This window comes from Tachypleus tridentatus, chromosome 8 (assembly GCF_004210375.1).
Source record: "Tachypleus tridentatus isolate NWPU-2018 chromosome 8, ASM421037v1, whole genome shotgun sequence".
NCBI lineage: Eukaryota > Metazoa > Arthropoda > Merostomata > Xiphosura > Limulidae > Tachypleus > Tachypleus tridentatus.
This window is the reverse complement of record NC_134832.1, coordinates 60,978,133-61,003,299: the sequence shown is the minus strand read 5'-3', so window position 1 is coordinate 61,003,299 and position 25,167 is coordinate 60,978,133. Positions and strand designations below refer to the sequence as shown.

The 25,167-nt window shown below is 31.8% G+C and overlaps 1 protein-coding gene across 12 annotated transcripts in view; it reads right to left on the bottom strand.

Moving 5' to 3' along the window:
• Positions 1-1,058: 1,058 nt before the first annotated feature.
• The window catches only part of LOC143222481 (transcription factor 12-like), an 82,380-nt gene continuing 58,271 nt past the window's right edge, over positions 1,059-25,167 (bottom strand). For 5 of the 12 annotated variants that reach the window (XM_076449074.1, XM_076449083.1, XM_076449079.1 and 2 more), the window contains 12 exons: positions 25,009-25,163; positions 24,595-24,780; positions 21,910-21,988; positions 21,408-21,487; positions 13,554-13,622; positions 11,974-12,195; positions 10,801-10,891; positions 9,187-9,430; positions 7,806-7,886; positions 6,805-6,950; positions 6,345-6,490; positions 1,059-2,369 (listed from right to left, as the gene is read on the bottom strand). In XM_076449074.1, the coding sequence (XP_076305189.1) occupies positions 6,363-6,490; positions 6,805-6,950; positions 7,806-7,886; positions 9,187-9,430; positions 10,801-10,891; positions 11,974-12,195; positions 13,554-13,622; positions 21,408-21,487; positions 21,910-21,988; positions 24,595-24,780; positions 25,009-25,163 (1,481 nt within the window). In that variant the 3' untranslated portion in view covers positions 1,059-2,369; positions 6,345-6,362. Of the gene's footprint in view, positions 2,370-6,344; positions 6,491-6,804; positions 6,951-7,805; positions 7,887-9,142; positions 9,431-10,800; positions 10,892-11,973; positions 12,196-13,553; positions 13,623-21,407; positions 21,488-21,909; positions 21,989-24,594; positions 24,781-25,008; positions 25,164-25,167 lie in introns of all 12 variants that reach the window. The other 7 variants (XM_076449076.1, XM_076449084.1, XR_013012264.1 and 4 more) reach the window with 6 other exon arrangements.

The following is a 25,167-nucleotide window of genomic DNA, read 5'->3' as shown; positions in this document are numbered from 1 at the left end:
ATGGAGTTAGGACCATGGAATTGTGTAAATCAAATGTTTTCACTGAGTTTTCCATTAATCATTATATTGGAACATGTATATATTTACAGGAATGCAACATGCCTGAAATGTTTCTCAGTGGTAGAAATGAGGAACAAAAACTGAATGATTAAAACTGCACTATGGATATACATTTCACAATTGATAATTTTGTTTTATTATTAGAGTTAAAAGGCTGTATCACAGACTTCAAGACTAAATATTTTCCATTCTTGTCAAAGGTATTTAAAATGGAGGTTTGTTTTATAACATGATAAAGAAAAGGGGGATAGTTATCGTAGTGTTTTTCACAACTAACAAACAGCCGAGTGTACAAAATAAAAGTTTTATGTGTTTATACTACTATGAAATGCTTATAGTCAGCTACAAGACCACTATAGTATGTGTAAAATTAAATGATGGTCTGTGGAATTAGTTTTACTTACATATGGTGTGTGAAGAAATATTCACTACAGAAGTTATTTCACCTGTAATGGAACTATCAAGTATATTTGAAGAAATGAACATTTCTACTGCATATAATAATTCCCAAACCATCTGTAGACAAGCTTCAATATTATTCAGTGTGAATCAATTTCAGTATTTCATATTTGTTGTGATATACAGGTTTGGTGGGTGGTTACCCACTCAAGTTCCTCAACCGAGTGTAAGAAATTCTTGGCTTACAAAAGTACAGGGCAAAACCAAAGTATTCAGTATAATATATAAGAATTACCAGTTTCATGTTTCAAACTGTTTGTTATGCAAACCTACACTGTCCAACAACTACTGCAAAAAACAAACCTACATCAAGCAGTAAAAATTAATGAACTTCATACAGAGTAATACTCGCTCTGGAGTAATGTTACCGGGTTTATTGTTCACCTGTTTTATGTCGTACAAAATGTGAATTTGATATGACAGGACTAGAATAATTGTGTAGTTTGAATTAGTTTGAGAAAAGAACATAAACCCTTATCCCTTTATCTGGCCTCCACTGTTGAAAAAAGTGTGCAAAATGAACTGATGCACAAAAAGTGTGACAGTCAAGGAAATGGCACCTTTTATTTCCTTTTATGGGTATCAGAAACACAATGCAGTTGTAGGTTCAGCAATGAAAAGCTCATGGAAACTGTACATTTTGCAGGTATATGTAACATGTTTATCCCTCCTGTAGTACAGTACAAAAATACTGTGTTAAAATATCAACACACACGTCTTTAATAACATGAAAAAATTTAAAATAGATTCATCTCCTACAACATTTTCACACTTTGTATTAAAAACAAAAGTGCACTTAAATCATTGAGACAGCAAAAAAAAATAAGGAAATCTGCACAGAATAATACTCAAAATTCCACAAAACTCTTGCACCAAAAAGGTATCAAACAGTTTATAAATAAAATCTACTCAAAAATAACTGGTCTTACATTTTTGTAAAAGCATAAATTCTGAGCTGATTGCTGCCAAAGGTGTTTTACCACCTAAATGTAAATGCAAAAACTGAGACAGCAATGAATCTTTTCTTGATACTGAACATTAAATTATTGGTGTAACTCAAACAATAAAAACCTACTGACCTAAGAAAACTATAAGCAATCACCAGGAGCCTACACTTAAGTACATATAAGCAAACTATCAACTCCTGGTGAAAGTTTGTAATCTTAAAACATTATTTTATTTTTAAATTCTTGTAACATTAACTTTTTTGGTAATTTAACCAATAAAAAAAAAAAACCTATCACTACATGTACAAACTTACTGTAGACCATTATCCCAAATGTGATTATCAGAAGAAATCATCTATTGTTATTTCTAGTCTAAAAATAAGAAAAAAGGATATAATTTAAAACAAATGATCCCATTTTAGTCTAATAAAATATAGTGTAAATAATGAAAAGTAAAATTGTAATGAGCAATATGTATATGTGACAAACTCAAGATTTAATACTTTGGCCACAAAACCAGCTTCATCCAAGTAAGTTGCCAATGAGTGTTTCTATTTCACATCACTTTTTCTCTCTTAGTAAAAGCATAAAAGTGCTGATTCCAGTGCTTATAATTTGGCTTTCTTAACAGAGAGGAATACTAAAAAGTTTCATCTTTTCTTGGTGCACAACCCAAAACACGGGTTGGTCCCTCACAACTTGCTTGATGATCAACAGGAATGAAATTGTGGTCTTTGTTTGTTTCGTTGGAAGATTTCAAACACCTGGAGAAGCAACTGTGAGGGGAAGTAATTCACTTGTAGAGGAAGCACAGAACAAGCTTATAACAAAGGGTTCTGTACAAATGCACCCAGTCAACATATGAACTGTCCCAAACTTCTTGTGGCTCCGAAATGATGAAACCTGTGAATGGAAACAAAATCTAATAAGAATATACATTCACAGTTATGCAATAACTGTATTTCATAGAGACAGTCATGTTTCATGCTGAGTGCACAATTCTCTAAAGATATAGTTTTCTTCACTTTTTGCACATTTCAGTATGAAACATTACTTCTGTATGCTGTTGCAAAAATGAACATGAAAAACATTTGTCTTAAAACCAATAATCATATTCATGTAGCTTCTTTAGTACTTTCCAAGAGGCAAAAGCTTGTAGAACATTTACAGTTGTATTAAATTACAACTAAACAACATTGAGTGGCAACATTCCCCTTAAGACCATAAAAGTTTTTTTTTTTTCCTTTCCTAAGTAATGCAACTTCTGTTGTTTTTGTGTGAAGAACAAAAATGTTAAAATTTATTTAAACAGTATTACTTCTTGATGTTTCACTGTTACTCTTTAGTAAGACAAAAATATTAAAGTATGCTTGTATACAAGTATGAATTAATGTGCTTTCTGTAGAATTATGTCTTCAGCTAGCCTTCCAACAAAAACACTGATCAGTGAACTCTTTGAAATGTAAAAGCATGCAAACAGGTGACTTAAACATGGGTATCATTACAAAAGTTACATGAGATGTTTGGGTTGTACAAGTCTAAATATAAAGTGCACATTATACAGTTATATGTAAAGTATGTATACATTTTACTAACAGTATACAGAACAATTATAAAGAAAACCCAGTATTCATTTATCCCTGTAATATCCTGCTCACAAGCATTGCATTTTAGTCTCTCATTTCAGATAAAAGTCCAGGGGTTGCCAATGCTAAGGGCTTGCTGGTTCCTGTTTTGGAGAGGCATTAATGTGTTCAAACTCCAGCTCTCTTTACTTGGTTCCAACTTTGGAGAAACATAACCCTAAGGCTACAATACTGTCATTTAAAATTAACAGTCCATTAAACAGGTTTACAGGGAATATTAGATCTGATTTTAAACTTTTATATGTTTATTGTTACAAATTTTTCAACTATGCTTTCAACAAAATCATATTAATATTAGTACATAAACCTTTTTTTATTATTAATAGATAATTCAAACATAAAACAGTGGGAATACAGAATTATCTCAAAACAAATTTAGAAAGTTAATTACACAAAAAGCATAGCAGGGAAACAAGTCAAAAGACTAATGATGTTTCTTTATAAAATGTAGTGTGACGTATTATTTTAATACTTTGATCTTTCCAACTATCAATATATTCAATCAAGTATACCCTTGTAATATTGATTTTCATCTCCTTAGATGAAGGAAAAGTATCATTTATAACATTTTAAAATTAATTGGTATTTTATGATATGTCAGAACTGAAACTAATCCAATGGCTCTCATCAAGCTTTTTGCTTTCTGAGAAGATGGGAAAGAAGATCTGAAATGAAGATAGCATAACAAAGTTACAAATCAGTCCTTAATGCCATAGCATTATTTATCTAGCATAACAAAGTTACAAATCAGTCCTTAATGCCATAGCATTATTTATCTAGCATAACAAAGTTACAAATCAGTCCTTAAACGTGTTGATTTCTCTTCAGAACAAATATATAAAATGTCTAAAATATTCACATTATTTGTGCTGTCCATGGGTAGCAGTATTATTAAAACAGTAAAGCATGGATTTGAAAGGTATAAATTAAAGTAATATAGCTTATTTCTGTTAAAAGGACTTCCCATACAATCAACATACTAGAACAGCAAGTTAAGGAAAGCCTGTATGGTATTTTTGATTTTATTAACTTGTATAAGAAAACAACTTTTTCCAATAAACAAATTATTTTCTATTTAATGTTAATTTTATTACTGATATAATATGCAATGACACTGTATGTCTGAAAAACTGGACAGCTCAAACCTGACCCAAGGCTAACCCTAGTTTCTACACATCCTGAAAATTTGTACATTTAATATCTAGGACTGAAATTTGATAATGTAGTTGGGTCTTGTAAAAATTACAATATTATTATTCAGAAGCAGCAAGAAATAATACTAATATGCAGAAAAAGTGGTGCACACACACACATATATATAAATATATGGTGTGATATAGTTTTCAAATACAATTTACCACATCAAAGTTGTCCTAAATTGCCTATAGGGAAAGTTTGCTACCCCTATGATAGGTTGTTTCCAAGATAATCATTTCAGATATGGGATTTTTTTTACAATAATTTTGTATACAGTCTGTCTGTCTCCTAAAACATTTCATGTTTTGAAAATAGAAGGCAAAATAGTAAATGTTACATCAGTAAAGAGGAAAGGTTATGTAGTTCACAAAGGTTAAAATATTTGATCTTCATTGTTGTAAACTGCACCATTTGGTTTTCATTCTTATCTTTGTCATTAACTAAGACTGTTTTATTTATAAACAAAAATGATGATAAACTATTTTTCTTATTAGCCTTTTCTTCAAGCCAATCAATCTCAGTTCTTTTATCTATCTTTCTTTATTAATTACAATGTTTCTATTATTATATAGTTTTATTTTTAAGCATTTCAAATGTCTAAACCAAGTATCTGCAATTTTTTGTTCAGTCCCAGCATTAATGTAATCAGCACATCTTCCACCAATACCACAAGTTGAAACCTCAATGCAGTGTCAGTTTGAATGATAAAATAATGTTGTTTTGTCTCAGCCAATTACTTCAGTATTCAATTATCTATGTCAACCCTTTACTGGAAACATCCTTGTACAATTAAATCATTTTAAAGCCAATGTTTCAGCCTGTGACTAATTCACATGTGGCAACAGAATGTTTTATCACTATGTATCTCAACATTACTATCGATGTTTAGCAAAACATATGAAAAACATGTTTACTATAATTTGTTCTGTACTTAAAAATCCAATTATTAGATACTTGGTCAGCCTTCATTAATATTAAGGTCTGAGAAAATAGCTACAATTGTCTTGTGCAATTCCACTCGCTGTTCTAGAAAGTAAGTTAACATTGGATAATAACAGACAGGACCCAAACAAACACTTTTTTTAATTTATTTTCTCGTATTTTAAAATTTCAGGATAACATATTTTAATGGAAACATTTTAGTTTTCCAAGACTTCTGACTATATTATCAGATTTTCAATACCTTCCAAGTGGAGAAATTACATTTACAAATTTTCAGGACCCGTGCAAAACCTTGACTTTTATTACATGGGAAAGAGAAACTAAGTACTAACACAGTTAACTTTCACATGTTTCATAAATTGTGACTCTCGTAATTTAAATAAAAAGTAAAATGATATTTGTTAATCAATAAATTTTTTAATTTGTTGAAGGTGGATTAGATACTTTGAGCATGTATTAGTTAATTAAAATAATAAATAACATCAGATAAAAAATATTATAAAAGTCATGTAAACTGCAGATTTTTTTGCTGTCGCATTTATTTCCAACTGAAGAGTTCTAGGATTGAACAAAACACTTATTGGAAACACGGTGTGCAAAGGATAAATTTGAAATAATTTTACACGTCCCTTATTTGCAATCCAAATGGATAAAATATTTTAACATGTCCTTTATCTGCAATCCAAATGGATAAATATTTTTACATGTCCTTTATCTGCAATCCAAATGGATAAATATTTGTACACGTCCCTTATCTGCAATCCAAATGGATAAATATTTGTACATGCCCTTTATCTGCAATCCAAATGGATAAATATTTGTACATGCCCCTTAGCTACAACCCAAATGTGCAAATAAAGACCAGTGTGGGTAAAATACATCTCTACATTAAGTAAGTTTTTATCATAAATTTTAGGCCTATCTGTTTCCCCACTTTTCAGTATTTAATTTTTTTTCTAGATAAAAACGTTTGCTAGGTAAAGTAGAAGGCTGCTACTGAAAGTGTTGGACAAATTATAAAAATATTTCTATAGTTATTTGTTTAGTTAAAGAAATAATCCAATTTCCAAAAAAAACATTATGAGTTACATACCACTGAAGAACATTATGGTCACTGGTGAGAGAGGGGGTCAAGATCAGGTTGGGATGGAAGGCTGTGTGCTATCATGTTGGACTCATCACATGTTTTTTCCTCTTCTCTCCTTTTTAAACATGCTGCCTTTGGATTGAGGTTTCGTTCTATCAGAAATAACATGGAATATTATTCTCTTCAGAAAATTATGTTAAGTGCATGATGATAAAAGAAACTAAGATAACTTTTAGTAAAGTACCTCAATAATTGTTTTCTATTTCAACTTGCTTTGTTCAAATTTTGTGTATCAAACACTGACTTACATTTAAGGGGAAAAAATCATAAAAATGGTATTAATTATTTCTGAAAGAGGAAAAATTAAATAATTTTAGCTTAAACATGTAAATTCTTCCTGACACATGCAATGTTTCACTAGAACTTTACACACCTCAATTAAACCTACAGTTAATGGAAATCTTACCCCTAACTTGTTGTTCTAGTGCTGTTATCACTTCAACAGCTTGGTGGAGAATATTCAGTTTGGTCTGGGCCTTGTCTCCCTTCAAGTGCATCATGCACATCCTACCTAATTCCTTAAAGGCTTCATTAATATCTTTAACTCGAATTCTGAATAAATACAAGAAAAAAAAAAGTTGTCTGCAGTTAAATGTGATGGACAATATGACAAGTCTTGGTCTCATCATAAAAACAACATACAGGCATATTGTAGTTAAATAAATAATATTTATATATATGGAAGATAACATATGTACTGATATTCTACAAACACTGGCATTAAACCATAACAGTCATGCTGCGATATGAGATACAGGTTCACTTACAGAGTAAAACAAAGGTTTAAGAAAAATAACATACATCGGTTTTAACATTTTATTTAGCAGCAAGAAGAGAATCAAATATTCGAAATTTAAATGGATTTCTATAAATAGTTTAGATCCTTTCATAAGTATACCAGACTGTCTTATTGGTTACAAAGTTCTGATTCTCCATGAGAGAGTAGTAACTGGTTCTTGTTATTACTAGCCTATATAAATACTACCTTAATGTAATAATTGTCAAAAAAAATATGAGTTAAATTTCCAACAAAAACAAGTAAAATACTGGCACTATAAAATCGATAAAACAACACGAAAGTGCTTTAATACCACCTAAAAACGTGATAATACTAAACCTCAGTAATACAAGGCATTCTAAAACATATATTAATTATTCATACCAAATGAGAGATTTAATAACAATAGTAAAATATCTTTTATAAGTTCTACAATAATAGTGTTTTACTCCCAGACTGATTTTCAAAGTTTACTCTCTAACTCTGTATTGGAAAATGTACTGATGAGTTATGGTAATGGTCTTAGAATTGAGTATTTATATTTGTCCCTCTTAGTTTCTCATCTTCATATCTGGCTAAATAAGATTATTCATGAGAAAGTCTAGATAGAATTATAATATGATACTTACCTTTCCCTTGCATTGTTTGCCTGTCTTCTTTCCTTTTCTTTTTCAGCTTTCACTTCAGGAGGTTCGTCATCATCAGAATTCCTGCATGAAGACAATGAAACTTCATACAAAAACAATTTTTGATAGACAGAAATGGTTATTTTAATGTAAATAACAAATAAATATATTTTTCTTTCTCTCCTTATATTTAAGTACACTCATGGGTGTGATAAAGTAAAAATTAATAATCATTACTCAGTACATTCTAGCAAGTATTCTTTTATAAAATTTTGTTCTTAAACACTGATGTAATTTTGAAATTAATACTAGTTAGGACTGCTATGGAACATTATTTTTACTCTCTTGCAATCCTTATGGTGACCAGCTGGTGGTATTTCATAAGACTGTACCTTACAGTCTCTTTTGTGTTCTCTCAGACCTCCTTCCCATTTCAATTATAATATAAGTATTATTAGCTTCTATTTTAGAAGTCAAATGAATTCTAATGATAGGCTAAACAGAAAACGTCTTTCTCTGAATGTTACTGGATGACTTTTCAGATTCTGTTTAGCTGCAAAGTTATTTTTAGCAGTTTTGTTTTGTGCTCTAAATATTTTATCTCTATTGGTTTGGATATTTTATTTAATTTGATATTGTATTAATACCATCATGCTGGTATGATGTGGGATCACTGGAAAACAACTAATCCAGTTTGATGACAAATATAAAAGGAAATCAGTCTTATGATTTTACTACAGTTTAAAATTAGCACCATGATTTATAATTTAAACACATTATTATACAGTGTGTTGTATTTATTTTGTTGAAATATCTTCTAATATATTATACTGATTAAAAACAATTTATCATTGTTTTCATGCACCTATGAACATTCTGAACTTAGTTTACTAAAGGTTTAATTTGAGACAGTAATATTAATGAACCCTGTAGTCTTATAATAATTAATGATAAAATGAGATTATGTATTTTTAGTCATATTTTTATCAGTCTATATTTACTTTAATTAGTACAGTATACTATAAATCCTTATCAAAATTAATATGATAATAACTGTCAAGTTCTCCTAGTCAAAAGACTTGGGTGGTTTCACTATTTTCAACATAATGATTTTTAAAACTATAAACTACAAATACACAAAAACATAAAAACCATTTAATATTTGAACCAACATATTCTGAAAATAATTATATGTTTCTGCATTAACCTAAAATAATCTTGTAAAACATAAAACTTTGTATTTTCACATTTGAAGATTTTTCAACAAATATCAACTACCTTTAATTATCGTTCATTAAGTTAAGAACTTTAGTACACAGTTTTTAATTTAGACCGATTACTTATCCAGAAGTTCCCTTCGTAATTAGAAATTCTACAATCTCACGTGTCTAACTCTTCTGTCATCACAGTGTCTTTCACACTCGTGATACACAACCTTGAGTGAGAACGTTTTGTTCCTTTCGTATGAGATGATGAAGTCACTGAAGTGGTGACAGTTGTATCTGAGCCTCCCATTCCTCTCAGTTTAGTTTCACCCTGTGATGAACTACTCAAATTTGAGTGAGGATCTTTGTATCTGTCCTTGAGTTTCTCAACCTTGACCCGTGAACTGATGTCTGGTGGAAGAACTGTGAAAAGATTAAAAATAGAATACTTTCAATTATACTTCTTCAACTGAAGAACTATTAAAACAACATGGTATTTATACTGGTGAAATAGATTGATCAACAAAAATGGGGCAAAGCTCAGTCATCTTGCTGGCTTTTTTTAAGTTTGATTATTAACCCACAAGTTACCAGCTTCCTTTTATGAATATGGAGTCAAAATATTGCATAATCTGGAGTAATTATTTTATTTTGGCTGTTACAATGCTCAGTATAAAGAAATAAACAAAGCACTTGTTTTGCAGAGATAATATAAATAAATTACACTCATAGTATTAACTGTAATAATGTAATAAATATTGTATATGAATTCAATATTATTAGGAACCAACAGAGTTGTATATCCTCAAATGTAAATAGCTTAGTAAAATTTATTTAATAAGTAAATGGGGTATATACAAACCATATAATTGATTCTAGGGTTAATAACCTAAAATAAGTCATTTAATGTGTAGCCAAAAAAAGGACACATTTAGGTAAAAATAAACTATAAATCCACAGAATGATTTATGTTTAGTTTCTGTTTATAATGTAGTTAAGATAATGAATAATATTTGTTTAACTGTTTTGCAATACTTTAATAGTTACTTAATGATTATTTAAAGAAATTTGTCTTTTAAATCTAATCCTGAAAAATATATTTATCAGTAAGCTTTCTTCCAGCTAATATATACAAACAGATATATAATTAATTTGCAAATATTGAGATGGCACATTTTTAAACACTTAATGATAGATATATGTCAAAAAAACATCAAATACACAAAATAATTCAGCAGCAGTCAAATTCACACAAGACACCAATCAAATTTTACTAGTATTATGCAAAGTTGAAAGTGGTAACATTTAATAAATTGTAAACATGCTTTAAAAATTGTAAAATTAAATTTACCAGGAAAAAAAATTATAGACCTTATTAAATTTTACTTAACCACAAATTAGTGTTGAACGTTATCAAGGTTTATCGTTCTGTTTTTGTTTTACCTACACAATGATTTATCTGCACTTGGTCAATATGTCATGATACAGAATATTTTTTTTTTCAATACTGCTTTTCTTGAAGTGAGAAGTTAAACATTAATGTCAAAATCTGTATTATAAACATTTTTATGCCAGGTATATTGACACACATTGATAATAAAACTGTTTAACAAATTTTTGAATGTAATACTTAAAATTTCATGAAATGCTCACTTGGACTTGTCATACAGAGAAGCTTAATAGCTTTATTCATGCATGAAATTCACATTTCTAAAAGGTAGTCTACAATCATATATCAGTATATATAATAGTTTATACAGTCTTTTATGTAGAAGAACTTTGAAAATACTTACCATTGTGCTGGGGTATGGGAGACTGGGTTGTGCCATGTGCTACAGCATTTTTGGTTTTGAGTGATGTATTTGTAAGGGACTGAGGGCTGGGCTAGATTTATGAAACACACAGTGCTTGTACTCAATTCTCTCTTCTTCTCTCACAATCAAACAGAATTTTTCATTTGTAATTGTATGAAAACGTAACAAGAAAATCCACCACCTTCACACTGTTCAAACGATTTTATTATATTACTGTATGATTAAACACACCTTTCAGCCTTTATCTCTATAAGCAAATAATCATGTTTAAAAGGAAATTTTGATAAATTTCAATGGCATACAAACAGAAAGACTTTAAAAACTTTAAAATAAGTGTAAAACAGTATGAGAACAGCAAGGTACTGTTTCTTTATATTGTTTATAATTCCTCAAGTTTGTTTATTTTATACCTTTAATTTTACATTTTAATAACAACTCTTCTGAAGATTATGTTTTACTTCCACATATTAGTACAATCACTATTAATTTTTTATTGATTAAGAAAGACATTAAAAGTAAAATAACAATAAGCCAGCATGTTCAGCCTTCAGGCCACGTTACTGAGAGTATCTGGCTTACATTCAGCCACGTTACTGAGAGTATCTGGCTTACATATTCATCATAAGTTTCATATTCATATACATTCAGCCACGTTACTGAGAGTATCTGGCTTATGTTCAGGCCACGGTACTGAGAGTATCTGGCTTACCTATTCATCATAAGTTTCATATTCATATACATTAAACAAATTCAGTTAAAAGTAAATTTTAGTATCAAAGTACCATTCCTGTAATCATATAAGTTATGAATTACAGCCCAACTATGTTCCTATCCTGTACAGACTGGCCCACCTCAACAGGTAAAACATTGGACTCCTATTTAATGCTACCAATGTGTAATGCAAGAAGTTTTTATGTATGTGTGCATACTCTGGTTATTGAAATAAATTCCTGCATTTAAAAAACAAAAGTAATAATCCAGACAAAACTTCTACCAGTTTATCTTAGTACATTTTGCTGTTTCAATAGATTGACTACAATTCATGATTTTCAATCATTAGGACTATATAACTGTTCATCAGGCCCTATTTACTTTAAACAACACACTTTTATTGTTTCTTCTAATACCATTCTTACATTATTCAACACTCACATTATGGGGCTCAAGAGGTGCAAGACCTGAAGCTGTCCCAAGATATGCATGTGTTCCAACTGGTCCAATTAGCCCATTGGAATGTCCACCAGTTGCTGGAAGATTGATGACTGGGTTGTTAAGTGGGCCACCAGGGTGCATGCCATGAAACCCAATGCCTTCTGCATGGTTCCTTAGAATGTTGATTGCATCATCTAACCTCTCCTCCATGACTCCCCTTGTCTATTTAATGTTTAATAGTACAGATAACAAATTCACAATATTAACTTTGTATGCTAAAAAAGTGTGAATAGAGTATTATGATAGCTGCTACAGTAATAATTATAATCTGAAAATAAGAAAAATGCTAGGCAGTATAAATCAACACAGTGGAGTTTTTATTATAAAAAAAATTAACAAAAATTAATATTTTAAGTCTTACTGAATGTAATTACATATATGGCAAAGTTATTAAGGTGACTAGCTACCATCCATAATTCTGAACTACTGATCAGAAGGCAGGAATTCAGTAGCACCCTACCATCCATGCTGAGGACTTTCCTGTTACTCTTATAAAGCATCCACAGTTTAAACTGGCAGGAATATTTTGTAGTATTGAACAGATCTGAATCCAGTTTGTCAGCTCTGAAATTCATAGCTCTAATATGGAGCCAACCTCTCAGCCTTTGTTTAGAAGTTAACCAAAACTACTGAATCTTTGTACAAAGAATGTTTGTTTAATGATTGTGAAATACTCTCAAGTTGGTCCAAATAATTCTTTAATATAGCTACATTAGCTGTATGAAAACTAAAACAAATGGTGTTATTACAAAACATTTGTGTATTATTTCTTGTTTTATCTTAATTCACAATAAAGTAAAAACATTTTTTACTAATATATTTCGGTAATAAGAACTAGACAATGTACTTAAATCTGTTCACAATTTTCCAAAAAAAAACGATATTTATCAGAGAAGATTAGAAACTTATATTAATCATAAGACATGCATTAGAGAGTCCTAGATATAAGAAAGTAAAATTAAAATTGCTTAGTTCGTACTTGCTGTTTCCTATTACAATAAGGGACATCTAGGTTTAAACAATGTTACTGAAATTAACTTTCAACTATTTTGTTTCATTTATGGCAATTTGTCATTATTTCTTGATATTTGGAGCTGCAGGATAATATAGAGATAATAATTAATAATACTGAAAGAATCTGAATAATTCACTACATCAAAAGAAACTCTGTCATCAAACTTTTTCTTACATTTTTCTTAAACTTGTTAGCTGCTTTGGAAACAGTAACTTTCCTTTTGACTGAGCTAATTATTTACATAAGTAACGAAGAAAACCTAAAATCTATTTCCAATTATATAAAATTTCCTAGTGAATGTAAGAGAAGTTAAAGTGTTAGTGCAAATGAATTACTGCATTGTCTCAAGTTCATGGACAACAACATAACGTTGTAATAACTGGAATTTTTATTATGTATGAGAAGCACAACTAGTCCTAATGGAGCTAGCTAAAAGGATGCAAGCAGCTGAGTCAGATAAAGCAACGGAAGAGCAACAGACCTGGAAAGAAAGACTGGTTATTACCTCAACCTGTTCCCTACTGTTTAACAGAACTTCAATGGCATCGTCAAGTCTTTCCTCTTCTCTACCTTGCTACAGTTTATAGATAATAAAAATAATCAAAAAATACATGCATTTCAGGCAAATAAAAGGAAAAGTTAAAGCATGCACTATCTACTGTTTTGTAGAAATCAATTTAATATCAGCATACACAAATAAAATAAAACAAGTTAAAATTACTTTAAAACAAGTTCTCTTCTTTAAACATTAGAAAATAAACAAACTGAGATGTAAATTTTACAACACCTGTAGGTGACCTAAAACTATTCTGAATGAATAAGACACATTCAAGCTTGACAAACATATAACATATATTAGAATGTAAAGCATAACAAAAGATGTCAAATACAACTAATGCTCTCACTTGGGTCTTGGTGGATCACACAGACCTTGTGACCACAAGGTAACCATCAGAATTTCTATACTATAGTTTTTATATGATTTCTATATCATCACAAAAATTTTCATTCTTTAAGTAATCATTATAAATATTTTTATACAAAAAAAAATCACAATTTTAAATTAAATGTTTTAACTAAAAAGTTGTCCATGAATATATGGAGTCAGAATGTCAGCTGCTTCAAGTACAAAGTGATTTTTATGTTAAGAATAAAAAATGAATAAATATTTAAAGCTTGTTAAGTAAATATAAAATGTTTTTATTCAGTAAAGGGTATTTTTCCACACTGAAAATAGGTACTTACCTCCTTTCATATGATAACTTTTATTATTCAGTGCTACCCTCTGTATGCAAATATCTTTTACATGCTACTAGCCTTGAAACTCCCAACTACACTATAATTAGTGTGGTTCACTGCTCCTTTGTATGTACATTATCATGTGACAACTCTCCTGACCTTGTTTACTCCATCTGTTCATTTCACCCAACCATCACTTCAAGACCAGGCAGAAATAAGGTACTGGTAGTAGTGAGGGAAGTGTGAGAGTAGGTAAGTACCTATAATAAATATATTTTCAGTGTAGGAATATAATAATCTTTGATACAGCACCTTACCTTCTCTCACACAGAAGCTAGAATCTCACGTTGAAATGGAGGAGAGACAGGTGCAAAAGATATAGATGGGCATTCTTCAAAAGGTTCTTAAAAATATCCATGGCATGTGAATCCCTGTTGGGAAAGCAACACACAAAAGAAATTGTACCACTTCTGTACCAGGTATACTGTTCACCTTGTGTGGAAGTAAGTTTTGTATAAACAGGGAAAATTTGGAGGAACACATCAAAGAAATGAGAAAAAAGTTGGGGTTTTCCAGTTCCACAATCTCCTGAACTTTCTAAAATAATAGATCAGGAGAAGAATGAAAGTAAGGTCTCCCTCTGCAGAAAGAATGGTGGGGAAAGCTAAAATAGATGTGTCCCTTAGGACCAAGCATCAAAGACATGCCAGACCATATGTAGGAGGGGGTCACATAATATCTTAAATTGGGTAGAACAGGAGGAAAAAATTCTGTACTGTTCAACAAAACAGAAGTGCACCAATCCATAACCAGCCTCATCCATATGAATGACAGTAGAAAGGGGTGTTCCAATTAATCTGTTCACATCAAATCCAACTGCACTGAATCCACCCTGCAAAACATCACCTTCTGGGTGTGAACTTCACACCGGTGAAGTGCCAAGAAGAACTACCTAGAGCAGCATCATATACCAAATAGGACCTCTTAGAAGTTTGAGTGCATGGATGACCAGCTATCTCAATGAGCAACCATTGTCATGAGGTGAATTGAACCAGGTCTGTACAACCTCAACCATCAAGACCCACGGCACAGAGGTGAAACTTACAAGGAAAAATTGTGTGCATGTGGTAAAATAAAGAATCATAACTCTGCATGTGTGAGTACTTAAATTAATTGGTCCTGTTCTAATTCAAAATTACTCACTAAGAACCAACTTCTAGACAATGGTAAGATGAGGAATCCCAAATGGAGGGGTGAACTGCAATGTGGTGAATCTACACCACTGGCACTGGTGCATTCCACCACCATACTCTCTACTGAATGGAACTGAGCACAATTAGAAGGATGCCTCCTTGTTCCACCATCACAAGGAAGAATATGCCAGTCTGATAAGCTGATTAACCCAACCTGTAAGATTAGGAGGAAAGAGGTCACAAAGTGAAGAAAGGTTCCAGGGAATGAAATGGTGGTATTGGGAACAATGGAATGAAGTCATGTTGGCAATATAACAATGAAAAGCAGAGACAAGACATGAAAGTTTATCCAGATCACACTGAGCATAAAAGTAGGAAATGGACAGAAGGAAAATATGAGCATGAATAAAGAATTTCCTGCATGAGCTGCCAAAGTATTGGGCAAGAAAGATTGACCCAGATAAAGGAAACCATAAGAGAAATGGAATAAAGTTAGCAAAATGTTAATGACAAAAATATCTTATTAACAATGCCCACAAGCTAAGTAGGAAATAAATCTTGAGGGACAAGTAATAATGATACATAGAAGAGGAGAAAAAAGGTTCAAACAGAGAGGGGTGAAGAACAATACTGACATTTCCAATTCAGGAGAACCCCCTGATTAGGTGGTTAACTAATCTGGAAGAAATGCAATAAAGGGGAAATGGTAAAACAAAATGGAAGGTACTGGACTAGGCTGCTCGATAACCAGCAGTGGATGAGATAGAAACCCTATGATCAAACAGCAATGTAAAAAATTCTGTAAGGAGAGGAACAACGGATTTAGACAGAGATAACCAATAACATAAAGCCCAATGGCAGAAGATGTTTCACTTACAATAATAAACTGAAAAGGGGAAACAGAATGGGCTAAATGAAAAGTGATACATGAGAACAATCCGAATCTCCTCACAAGAAACCAGATAAATGACAGATGTGAAGCCAGAGGTTGTGAAAGGTAGGACGAAGGATTGATGACAGAGGTTGATAGAGGAAGGATAAAGGGAGAAAAATAAGTAATGTAGGAGTTGTTTGTAAAGGAAGGAGAAGAGAAAACCAAGGTAGTGTCAGATGGTAAGAAGCAACCATAAGGACCAGATAGAAAGTGGAATAAAAGACCAAAACCATCCTGGAAAAAAGCTGAGTAAAAGCATGAAGGAACTGGTTAGTCCAGTCCTAACTGAGAGCATCCACCATCAAGGCAAAAAAGAGAGGAAACTTTGTGTTGATGGAAGTGTCAAAAGCATTAAGATGAGGGAAACCCCATGTGATTGCAGAGTCACTGAAAACTTGAGGGCAAATCTGATCAGGTCAACAAAGATAATCCATCCTGAAGTTCAAAGCAGCTGAAACATGTTGTGCTAAAAAATGAATCTGAAACATGTGGACCCAATAAAGTGAATGAGAGCAAATGCCTCCTTGGTTACTAATACAGGAGACAATGGTGGAATTGCCTAATTGGTCAAGACAATCTTGTTACAAAGGGAAGAAATTGATCCAAAGCATACAAGACTGACAGAAGATTCAAAATATTGATATGTTAGGATATTCTGAATGGCAACCATTGTCTTAATATTTCCTGTTGATCAAACCATGTCCCCCAACCCTGGAGGAAAGCATCATGGATAGGGGGGGAAGCATCCCTATCACAGTGTTGTCTTTGTCCAACCACCAACAGAGATTATTCAAGACATAAAAAGGGAGAGTAATTGGGGAATCCAAGTGATCCCAAGTGGGATTCCATTGATCATGTAATGTTCACTGAAGAGAATGCATATGTGCACAACCTAAGGGAATAAGTGCTTCCATGGTAGATTAAATCCCAAATATGGTAGATATTGGATATGAGTCAGGAAGGATTTTTCCATTTTGAGAATACAACCCATTTAAGCTGATTCTGTCAAGAGCAGATAAGTGTGTTGAGAAGACACTAGTTCAGAGGGAATTAAAAAGAAGCCAGATGTTTATGCAGTGGTGTAAGTGCAATCCCTGAAGTGCTAAGACAAGCTTGAAGGATAAAGTATGAAACTTAAACACAACCATGTTGTGGAAAAACTGAAGATAGTATGTGGACTGAGGGGAAATGGGAATATATAGGTAAGCATTCTTACCCGGAGAAAAGGTCCCCCAAAAAGTGAAAAAAATATCCCATGGTAAAGTGGGAAAGATCCCAAAAATGGTGATGAATAGATCAATCACAAGAGACCAGTTCCCAGCTATTCTTGGAAATGGCAAAAAGCCAGGAATAAAATCCTGTAAATAAAGAAGTCTGACAGGCTCTATAGCATGCTGTGAAAGACTCTAACTGGTGGCAGGATTCCAAGATACAGAGAAAAATGTGGGAGCTAGAAACAATAGTGGTAGGTAGAGAAATAGGAAAAATATTCTGTGATACATAACCTGGATCACCCAACAGGTTGGGAATAAACTCTTACTACAGGTAAACACAAACTGGATAAATTCACCCCTCCTAAGCTGAAAGCTATCAGATAATCATTAGAACTATTGGCAGTGATGAGTGCAACAGCAAGCTAAATGATGAACTAAGAGACCCCTGGAGTAAGGTATAGGAAATGGGTGAGAGAATGAAAGAAAAGAAACAGGTACAGAATGATAAAGGGGCAGGCTGAGACAAACAAGCAACCAATGAAGAAAGGGTTAAACGCTGCCTCGCAAATTCCACACATGAATTTAAAGTTTCAGGACTACCACCAAAAACAGACTTATGGAGAAAAGGAACCATTTACAAGTTATGAAGATTTGTCAGTGGTAGTCAAACCTGAGAAAAGGCAGCATCCTTACCAAGGAAATCCCAACAACAAATAAAACATGATGAAGGGATAAGGCTAAGGAGAATAACTGCCCCAATTTGAAGGTAATGCAGTAATGAGTATCTTCCAAAAACCCATCAATGAAAAGGGAAGAGCCTCAGAAAGGAAGTGTATGAATAAAAGATACTATAGAAAGAATGTGAGGGCAAGATGAAGGCAAAAAACTGGGCTTGGGATAAATGTATAGGATTCCCAGAGTCTGCTCCAACACAGGAAAAAGTGACTCCATCTGCTGAAAGTTTAGAAAGGGATTATCAGTCTGATGGTAAGACAATGCATAGTTATATAAATTCCATAGTGAATGAGGCATATTGGCATCCACTCTCAACCTAGAAACAAAATTCTCAGCATGTACAGTGATACTGGGAGAAGGATGGAAGATAAGGCAATTGGATGACAGAGTTGCATGTAACAGGCCTGAAAAATCCAAATTATAACAATAAAAAAAAGGATGAGGTGGCCTGACTGATTCCTCAGAAGATCACTGGCATGCATAAGTTGGAGGTGTAAAAAAAGCTGTCAAAATCCTTCTTGTCAGGAAAAGGTTCTATAGGGACAAGAGGAGCTTGGACAGTACTGGGAGACGAAAGGGCAACTCATGTAAAGTCTCCCTTAAAATGATGCCCAAAAAATTCTCAGCCAAAATCCATACTCCTGCAACCTGTCTCATGATGCTCGTAGAAGTAGTGGCAATAGTAGCTGAAGTCATAACACAAAATTCAAAGTCCATAATCGACTGTGAACTAGTCAAAATAAAAAAAAAGTTAGAAAAAATACAAACCATAGGTAAATTTACCAGGTTATAAACAGATGTAAAGCTCTACTTAGAGAAAAAAAAAATCACATAAATCAGCACAAATTCAAACTGCCTAACTAAATGTGATTGTTAAGCAGGATATATAGAAGGATTAATGTGCAACTTGAAGGTATGTTGCACTACTATTAGTAGAGGGTTGTCATATAATAACAAACAAACAAAATGCACTAAATCCCATTAACTATGGGGTAGGTAGGAGTTTCAAGGTTTGTAGCATGCAAAAACATTTGGATATAAAGGTAAAGCTATTATCTATTGGGAGGTAAGGTACCATTATCAAAACTTTACACTTCACCTGTTATTTTCCCTACTGTAACTCTATACCTATTCTGTCAAGTGGACTACACTCATAACCACCATAAAAAATATGAAATAAATCTAAGTTATCCTTTTTTCTTCCTGAAATGACTGCAAACTGTAATAGAAAACTAAAATTAGTCATCCTAAGTAGCTTAAAACTCATAACAGTGTATATGTTATACTTAAATTTTGCTCATTTATCACTTGTTGACCTGTGCCAAATACTTGTCATACACTGTAAACCACCAGGTGAACACACAGCTCAAGTTACTACATTGAATTACACACTGCACAAGATGCTTGTGAGCAAATCATTATTCTTCATTATCTTACTGAATGTAACCATACCTAAACTAAAACTTAAAAATTAGAAACTTACATATGATAAACAAGAAATAGTTTGTTTGTTTTTTCTGTTGACGTTTGATAAAAAAGTCAAGCATATTTTTATTGCATTAATGGTAGTAGTACACTGTAAGTAAATAATGCGTCTAAGAAAACAAAATAATAGCATGCAGAAAGCAAACAATGCCTCATAGCTTTCACAAGGTTTCTGGCTTTCTAACTATGAGAAAAGAGTGTTTAATAAAAGTTTAACTAAGCTGATGAATGATATAATCTTCAAACTGGAGATGAAATAAACAATACTCTGTATAGAAAACAATATGTCATTTGATAGATTAAAATTTTGATTTTTCTATTGGTTATAAAAACAGAAAATATGCAAGAGAGTTACTGGTACTTTGTTAAAAAAAGGATGTGATGGGTGGGTGCGGAAAACAGGTTCAATTTTCTAGTTTATATCTCCATAAACAAAAAAGATCGAAAGCTAAGAATGGTAAATAAACTGAAGAAGAGAGGAGAAACACCTACATATCAAATTTTAAAATTCTCATACTAGAGAGACTGAATATTTTTTAAAACTATTTCCTTATAAAATTAAAAACTTGAAATTTATATAATATTAGAATTTAATTTATTAACCATATTTTGATACCAAGTGTATTTGTGCACAATTATAATAAAGTAGCTCAAATTAACTTTTCAATATAAAACTCTCAACAATCTTCGACATGCACTTTGGCCTACTCATAGTGAGAGAGTTAATATAAGATTGCCAGAAGTTTAATTTTAACACAAAAATTTACAGAACAGTGTAAAAAAAATACATGCAAATATACTAATATAATTTTCCTAAAAACAAAATTTGAGACAATCTCAGAAAAATTCCTATGGAATCTACAAAAGATACAATTACTTGTTATTCTCAACCTAAACAGTGTCTTTATGTGACACTTAAGATCAAAGACTAATGTCTGGGCACAGAGCATTAAGGTTGAAAATCCAAAACATGTTCAGTGGCACTTCATAGGCTCAAACTTTTGACCTTCATTCTATCCATCAGTGTTTCTAGCAAAACTATAAACTACAATATTGAATGTAGTACTGTATGAAGCATACTATTCTCCACATTGGTCACCAAGAGAAAATTTGATAGAATAATACTGAGCTTGGTTGCAGTAACAGTTTCAAAGTAATGTTGTACAAGCCTACCTCTCCTTATCTATTACTTTCCTGAAACTTCTGTATTATAAGCCTAAACCTCCCTCTGTAATGGTATAACAAATAAAGACATATACCAAGTATATAATTGTTCTCCTTAACAAAACAGAATAAGTTAACTGTCCATTAAAAATAGATAACAAAGCTAAGACAATTAAAAAATCATAAAGTATACACAGTTTACACTTCTAACAGCAAAAACAGAATATAAGTTTAAAAGCTCACACTCTTACTGTCATGCTCCAATGAAGAAAATGATATAGTTGATGTTAGTGTGAGTTACAAAAACAGTGATCTTAAGAATTATCCTAAAGTTGATTTGATCTACCAGAATTGTCATGAAGTTTATTCATTAAAAAGAAGGGCCAGTTTCCTACCAGTTGATGCATGGTACTATCTGTATACGATGAAGAAGTAAGGTTTTGAGAGCTGTTTCCACGAGACCATTGTGATACACCTAGAAAAGATAGGATAAGCTTTTTTTTTATTTTAAGCATAAAAATATGATAAAGAGCTCTAGAATACCAAAGATACAACTTCCCATATTTCAAACTGAAATATATAAATATACAGAAGCTACTATTAAAGTTCAAATCATTAATAACACATATATACATAGCATAAATTACTATGAGTGAAAAGGATTGATTATCAGAAGTTTGCTGTTGAGACGAATTTTACCAAAGAATGTACAGTGATGAACTAAGTTGTGCTTCTTAAACATGTTTTTAAAATGTGAATAGTTAAAAAAAAAGATCCACAAAACAATATAGTAATAAAGAATTATCAAATTTTCTTTACATAATGTAATTTGAGCTTATCTTTGTTAACAAATACTGAAACATTTGTAGCAAAACTTTACAAAAGACACAAACTAACCTGAGAGTGGTGGTGGAGAACTAACGGGTGTACATGGGGTAGATGAGAAACTGCTACTAGTATGTTCTGCTGAATATATCTGAAAGCATACTTCAAAGTTAACCTGAATATAACTGAAAATATATTTCAACATTTACCTTATATTAATTTCACCTTCATCATTTGTCTTTGTAAAGGGCAAGATGTGTAAGTCAAAACAAGGCTTGAAATAGTGTCTGTCAAGAATGAAAGATCCTCTTTCCATGAGCCTCAAATAAAAATTTATAACAATTGAAATAACAGAAATAAGTATTACAGATGTCATGCAGTAAATATAAACTTGTGCCATGGTCAATTAAAATAATCTAAACTCACTAAAATAGTTTTATCTGTTATACATCACATTAATCAATTTAAAATACATGACTCAACAGACCTTTACCTTAAGTAAATTATCGATATACAATAAGGTGCTACTAAAATGCATCAGTAACTAAGATTATATTATCCAAAGTTACACAGTACAGATTAAAGCGTTAAAAAGTGTGAACGTTGTCATGAGTCATGAGTCACGTACAGCGATAGCACAAGTATACATAAATGTTATGATGAAGGAGAGAGAGAAAGAAAAAGAACAATTTGTTCTATTACTTCCAGTCAACAGATTTTTAACTCTATGTACATAGGGGGCAGTTCAATTGTTTTATTTTAAATGGTGCCTAACTACTATCATAACAAAGTAATAAATCATGTCAAAAGCAGGTCACAATAAACAAAACATTGATTTATGTCACACAGGAGCAGCTTGTGCATATTTCTTTTCATCTGTCTATTTTTTCCTTTAAGTTTTTTCTGTAACCTAACTTATAATTATTTTTATAATGTAGTTACTTTTATAGCAATAAATATAAAAGTACACAAAAACATGAAATTTTGTCCTTTATTGTAGGTCTGTTTGTTTTGCTGTCAGTCTTGAAATCTTGATAAAAGTTAACCCTAATTTTTTGATAGGACTGTTGTCAGCATTTAATTTTTATTCATTTCACATTTGCAATCTGGAATACAAAATAATAATACAGTATCCTTTAACTATTATAGTTTAAGTAGCTTCCTAATTAAAATGTAAGTGGGTTAAAATAATTCAACTGTCTAGTTGAGGTAACTTAGCAATAACAGAAAATAAAACTGTAGACCAAAATATTCAAAACCAAAATGAACCAGCTTTAAAAGAAAAACAGTAAATTAGAAAAAATCTGTTGGTTATAGATAATCTAAGAGCAAATGCTAGAAAGAATTACTGAAATTTCTAGAAAGAAGGACATTGGCATGTGTGTTTGATTTTCTGGTTTATAATTCAATAAAGCAAGAAGATTGTTGACTATAAGTTTTATGTTCTGTATTAGTAATATCTGTGTAACTTGATCAAATGCAGGATATCAGGAAAAATGCCTAAAGCAACATGCAGGTGAAGAAGAGTCATGTGATCCAGAGAAAAAACAATTTATTTAAATATCTCTCTTTGAAACTAAGTAATTGATACATAGATAAAATATAAAAGTTTTAATTATAGTTTACATTTTGATACCCAGTTTACTGACATAAGCTGACAATAATCAAACTAGATTAAATTTTCATCTAACTTTGTAAAAGGTCATGACATGCTCACTTTGATCCTGGCCAATATACATAAGGTTAATATTATATATGCAGAAATAAAACAGGATTGTGTTAGTACCAATAGTCTGACACACAGTAGGTTAAAATAACTGAAAAAATGAATTGGCATACCTTCCTCAAGATTCACACAGCCATGCTACAAGAAACACAACATTTCTCTCTAGTGTAAATGTTCTACAATAGCTTATGATTTACAATGCTATTTTCCAGAAGTTTAAAATTGAACTGCCAAGGCATTTAGTATGTACTACTACATTAAAATTTAAAGTGCATTTTGAGTTTGGGGAAGACAATACGAACATAATATAATAAGGTCGATGAACTGATTAGTTTAAATATTGTGTTGAAAAAACTTTAGCAGAGACACTTTTTTCACTATGAAATATTTTTGTTAATTATATTAAAACTTCTGTTTAATTTAGGTTTAACCAGCAATAAAATACTTTTTTTTTCAACTAAAATTAAAATGGTTGTACTATTATAATCTCAATATGATCTCTATCTATAATTAATATGTAGTAAATCTTCTTTGGAGCATAATAAGTAATTAGTGTACACATGTAAAAATACTATGCACTTCCAAATCCTTCCATGATACCTTGCCATGAGATTCAGGTATTCACATTGAACTATGAACAAACACTATTTAAGTTTTTGATTCAACCTTATCTAGCTCCATACGAATTGTTTTTTAATTTATGAGAATAAATGTGGAATTTCTTGATGATGAGAAACCCACTAGAAACACAAACGTACCTCAGAACGGCTGCTATAAAAGTGGGTATTAACACTTTTATCGATAAGCAGAGAACAATGTTTCAACCTTCCTAGGTCATTTTCAGGTTAACAAAGAGAGAGCTTGCAAATGACCATTGCTGATTACATGTCCCTAAAACATGTTAATACCCATACCAGCCATTGTGAGATTCAAATGTGGAATTTAAATTACAGATTTAGACAGTTTGCTTTGTTTTTAATTCTCACCACTGGTACAGTTATAATTCAAGATCAATAACCCAACTGACTTACTGAAGCCAAAGCTTTGCCAAGTGCATCCTCTGTTTGGCTTGATGGTTGTGCTACTAACTGATCTGGTAAAGTTGCTGAATGTGTTTCTGTTGGGGTGTGACTGGTTGAACCCCGAAAACTGGACATGGGCGGAAGACTTTGTGAAATAACTGAAGGATCGTCAACAGGCAAAATACCAGGATATCCCTAAAATGTTATTTTTCCACCATATATGAATTTGTATGCATTAAATAAGAAAAAGAATAAAATACTGAGAAAATACACTAATGTAAAAATAAGTAACTTCCTTCACTGAGAAAGATGTCTTACAAAATTCTTTAAAGTGTGATACATAAGAAAATAATGATAAAGTGTACATGAACTTGCAGGTGTATTAAGTAAGAAAAAAATACAGCTAAAACAAAATACACTCACCAGACCATCTGATGCAAGATGGATACCATTAAAGGCTGAAGGTGGTGAAGGAAGATGGGAGTTGCCATTTGCTGTCACTGAGGGTGTATAAGAGTACGAGGATGAAGGTAGGTTGGGAATGGTAGACCAGGGATCACCAAGGTTGTGAGACCCATCTAC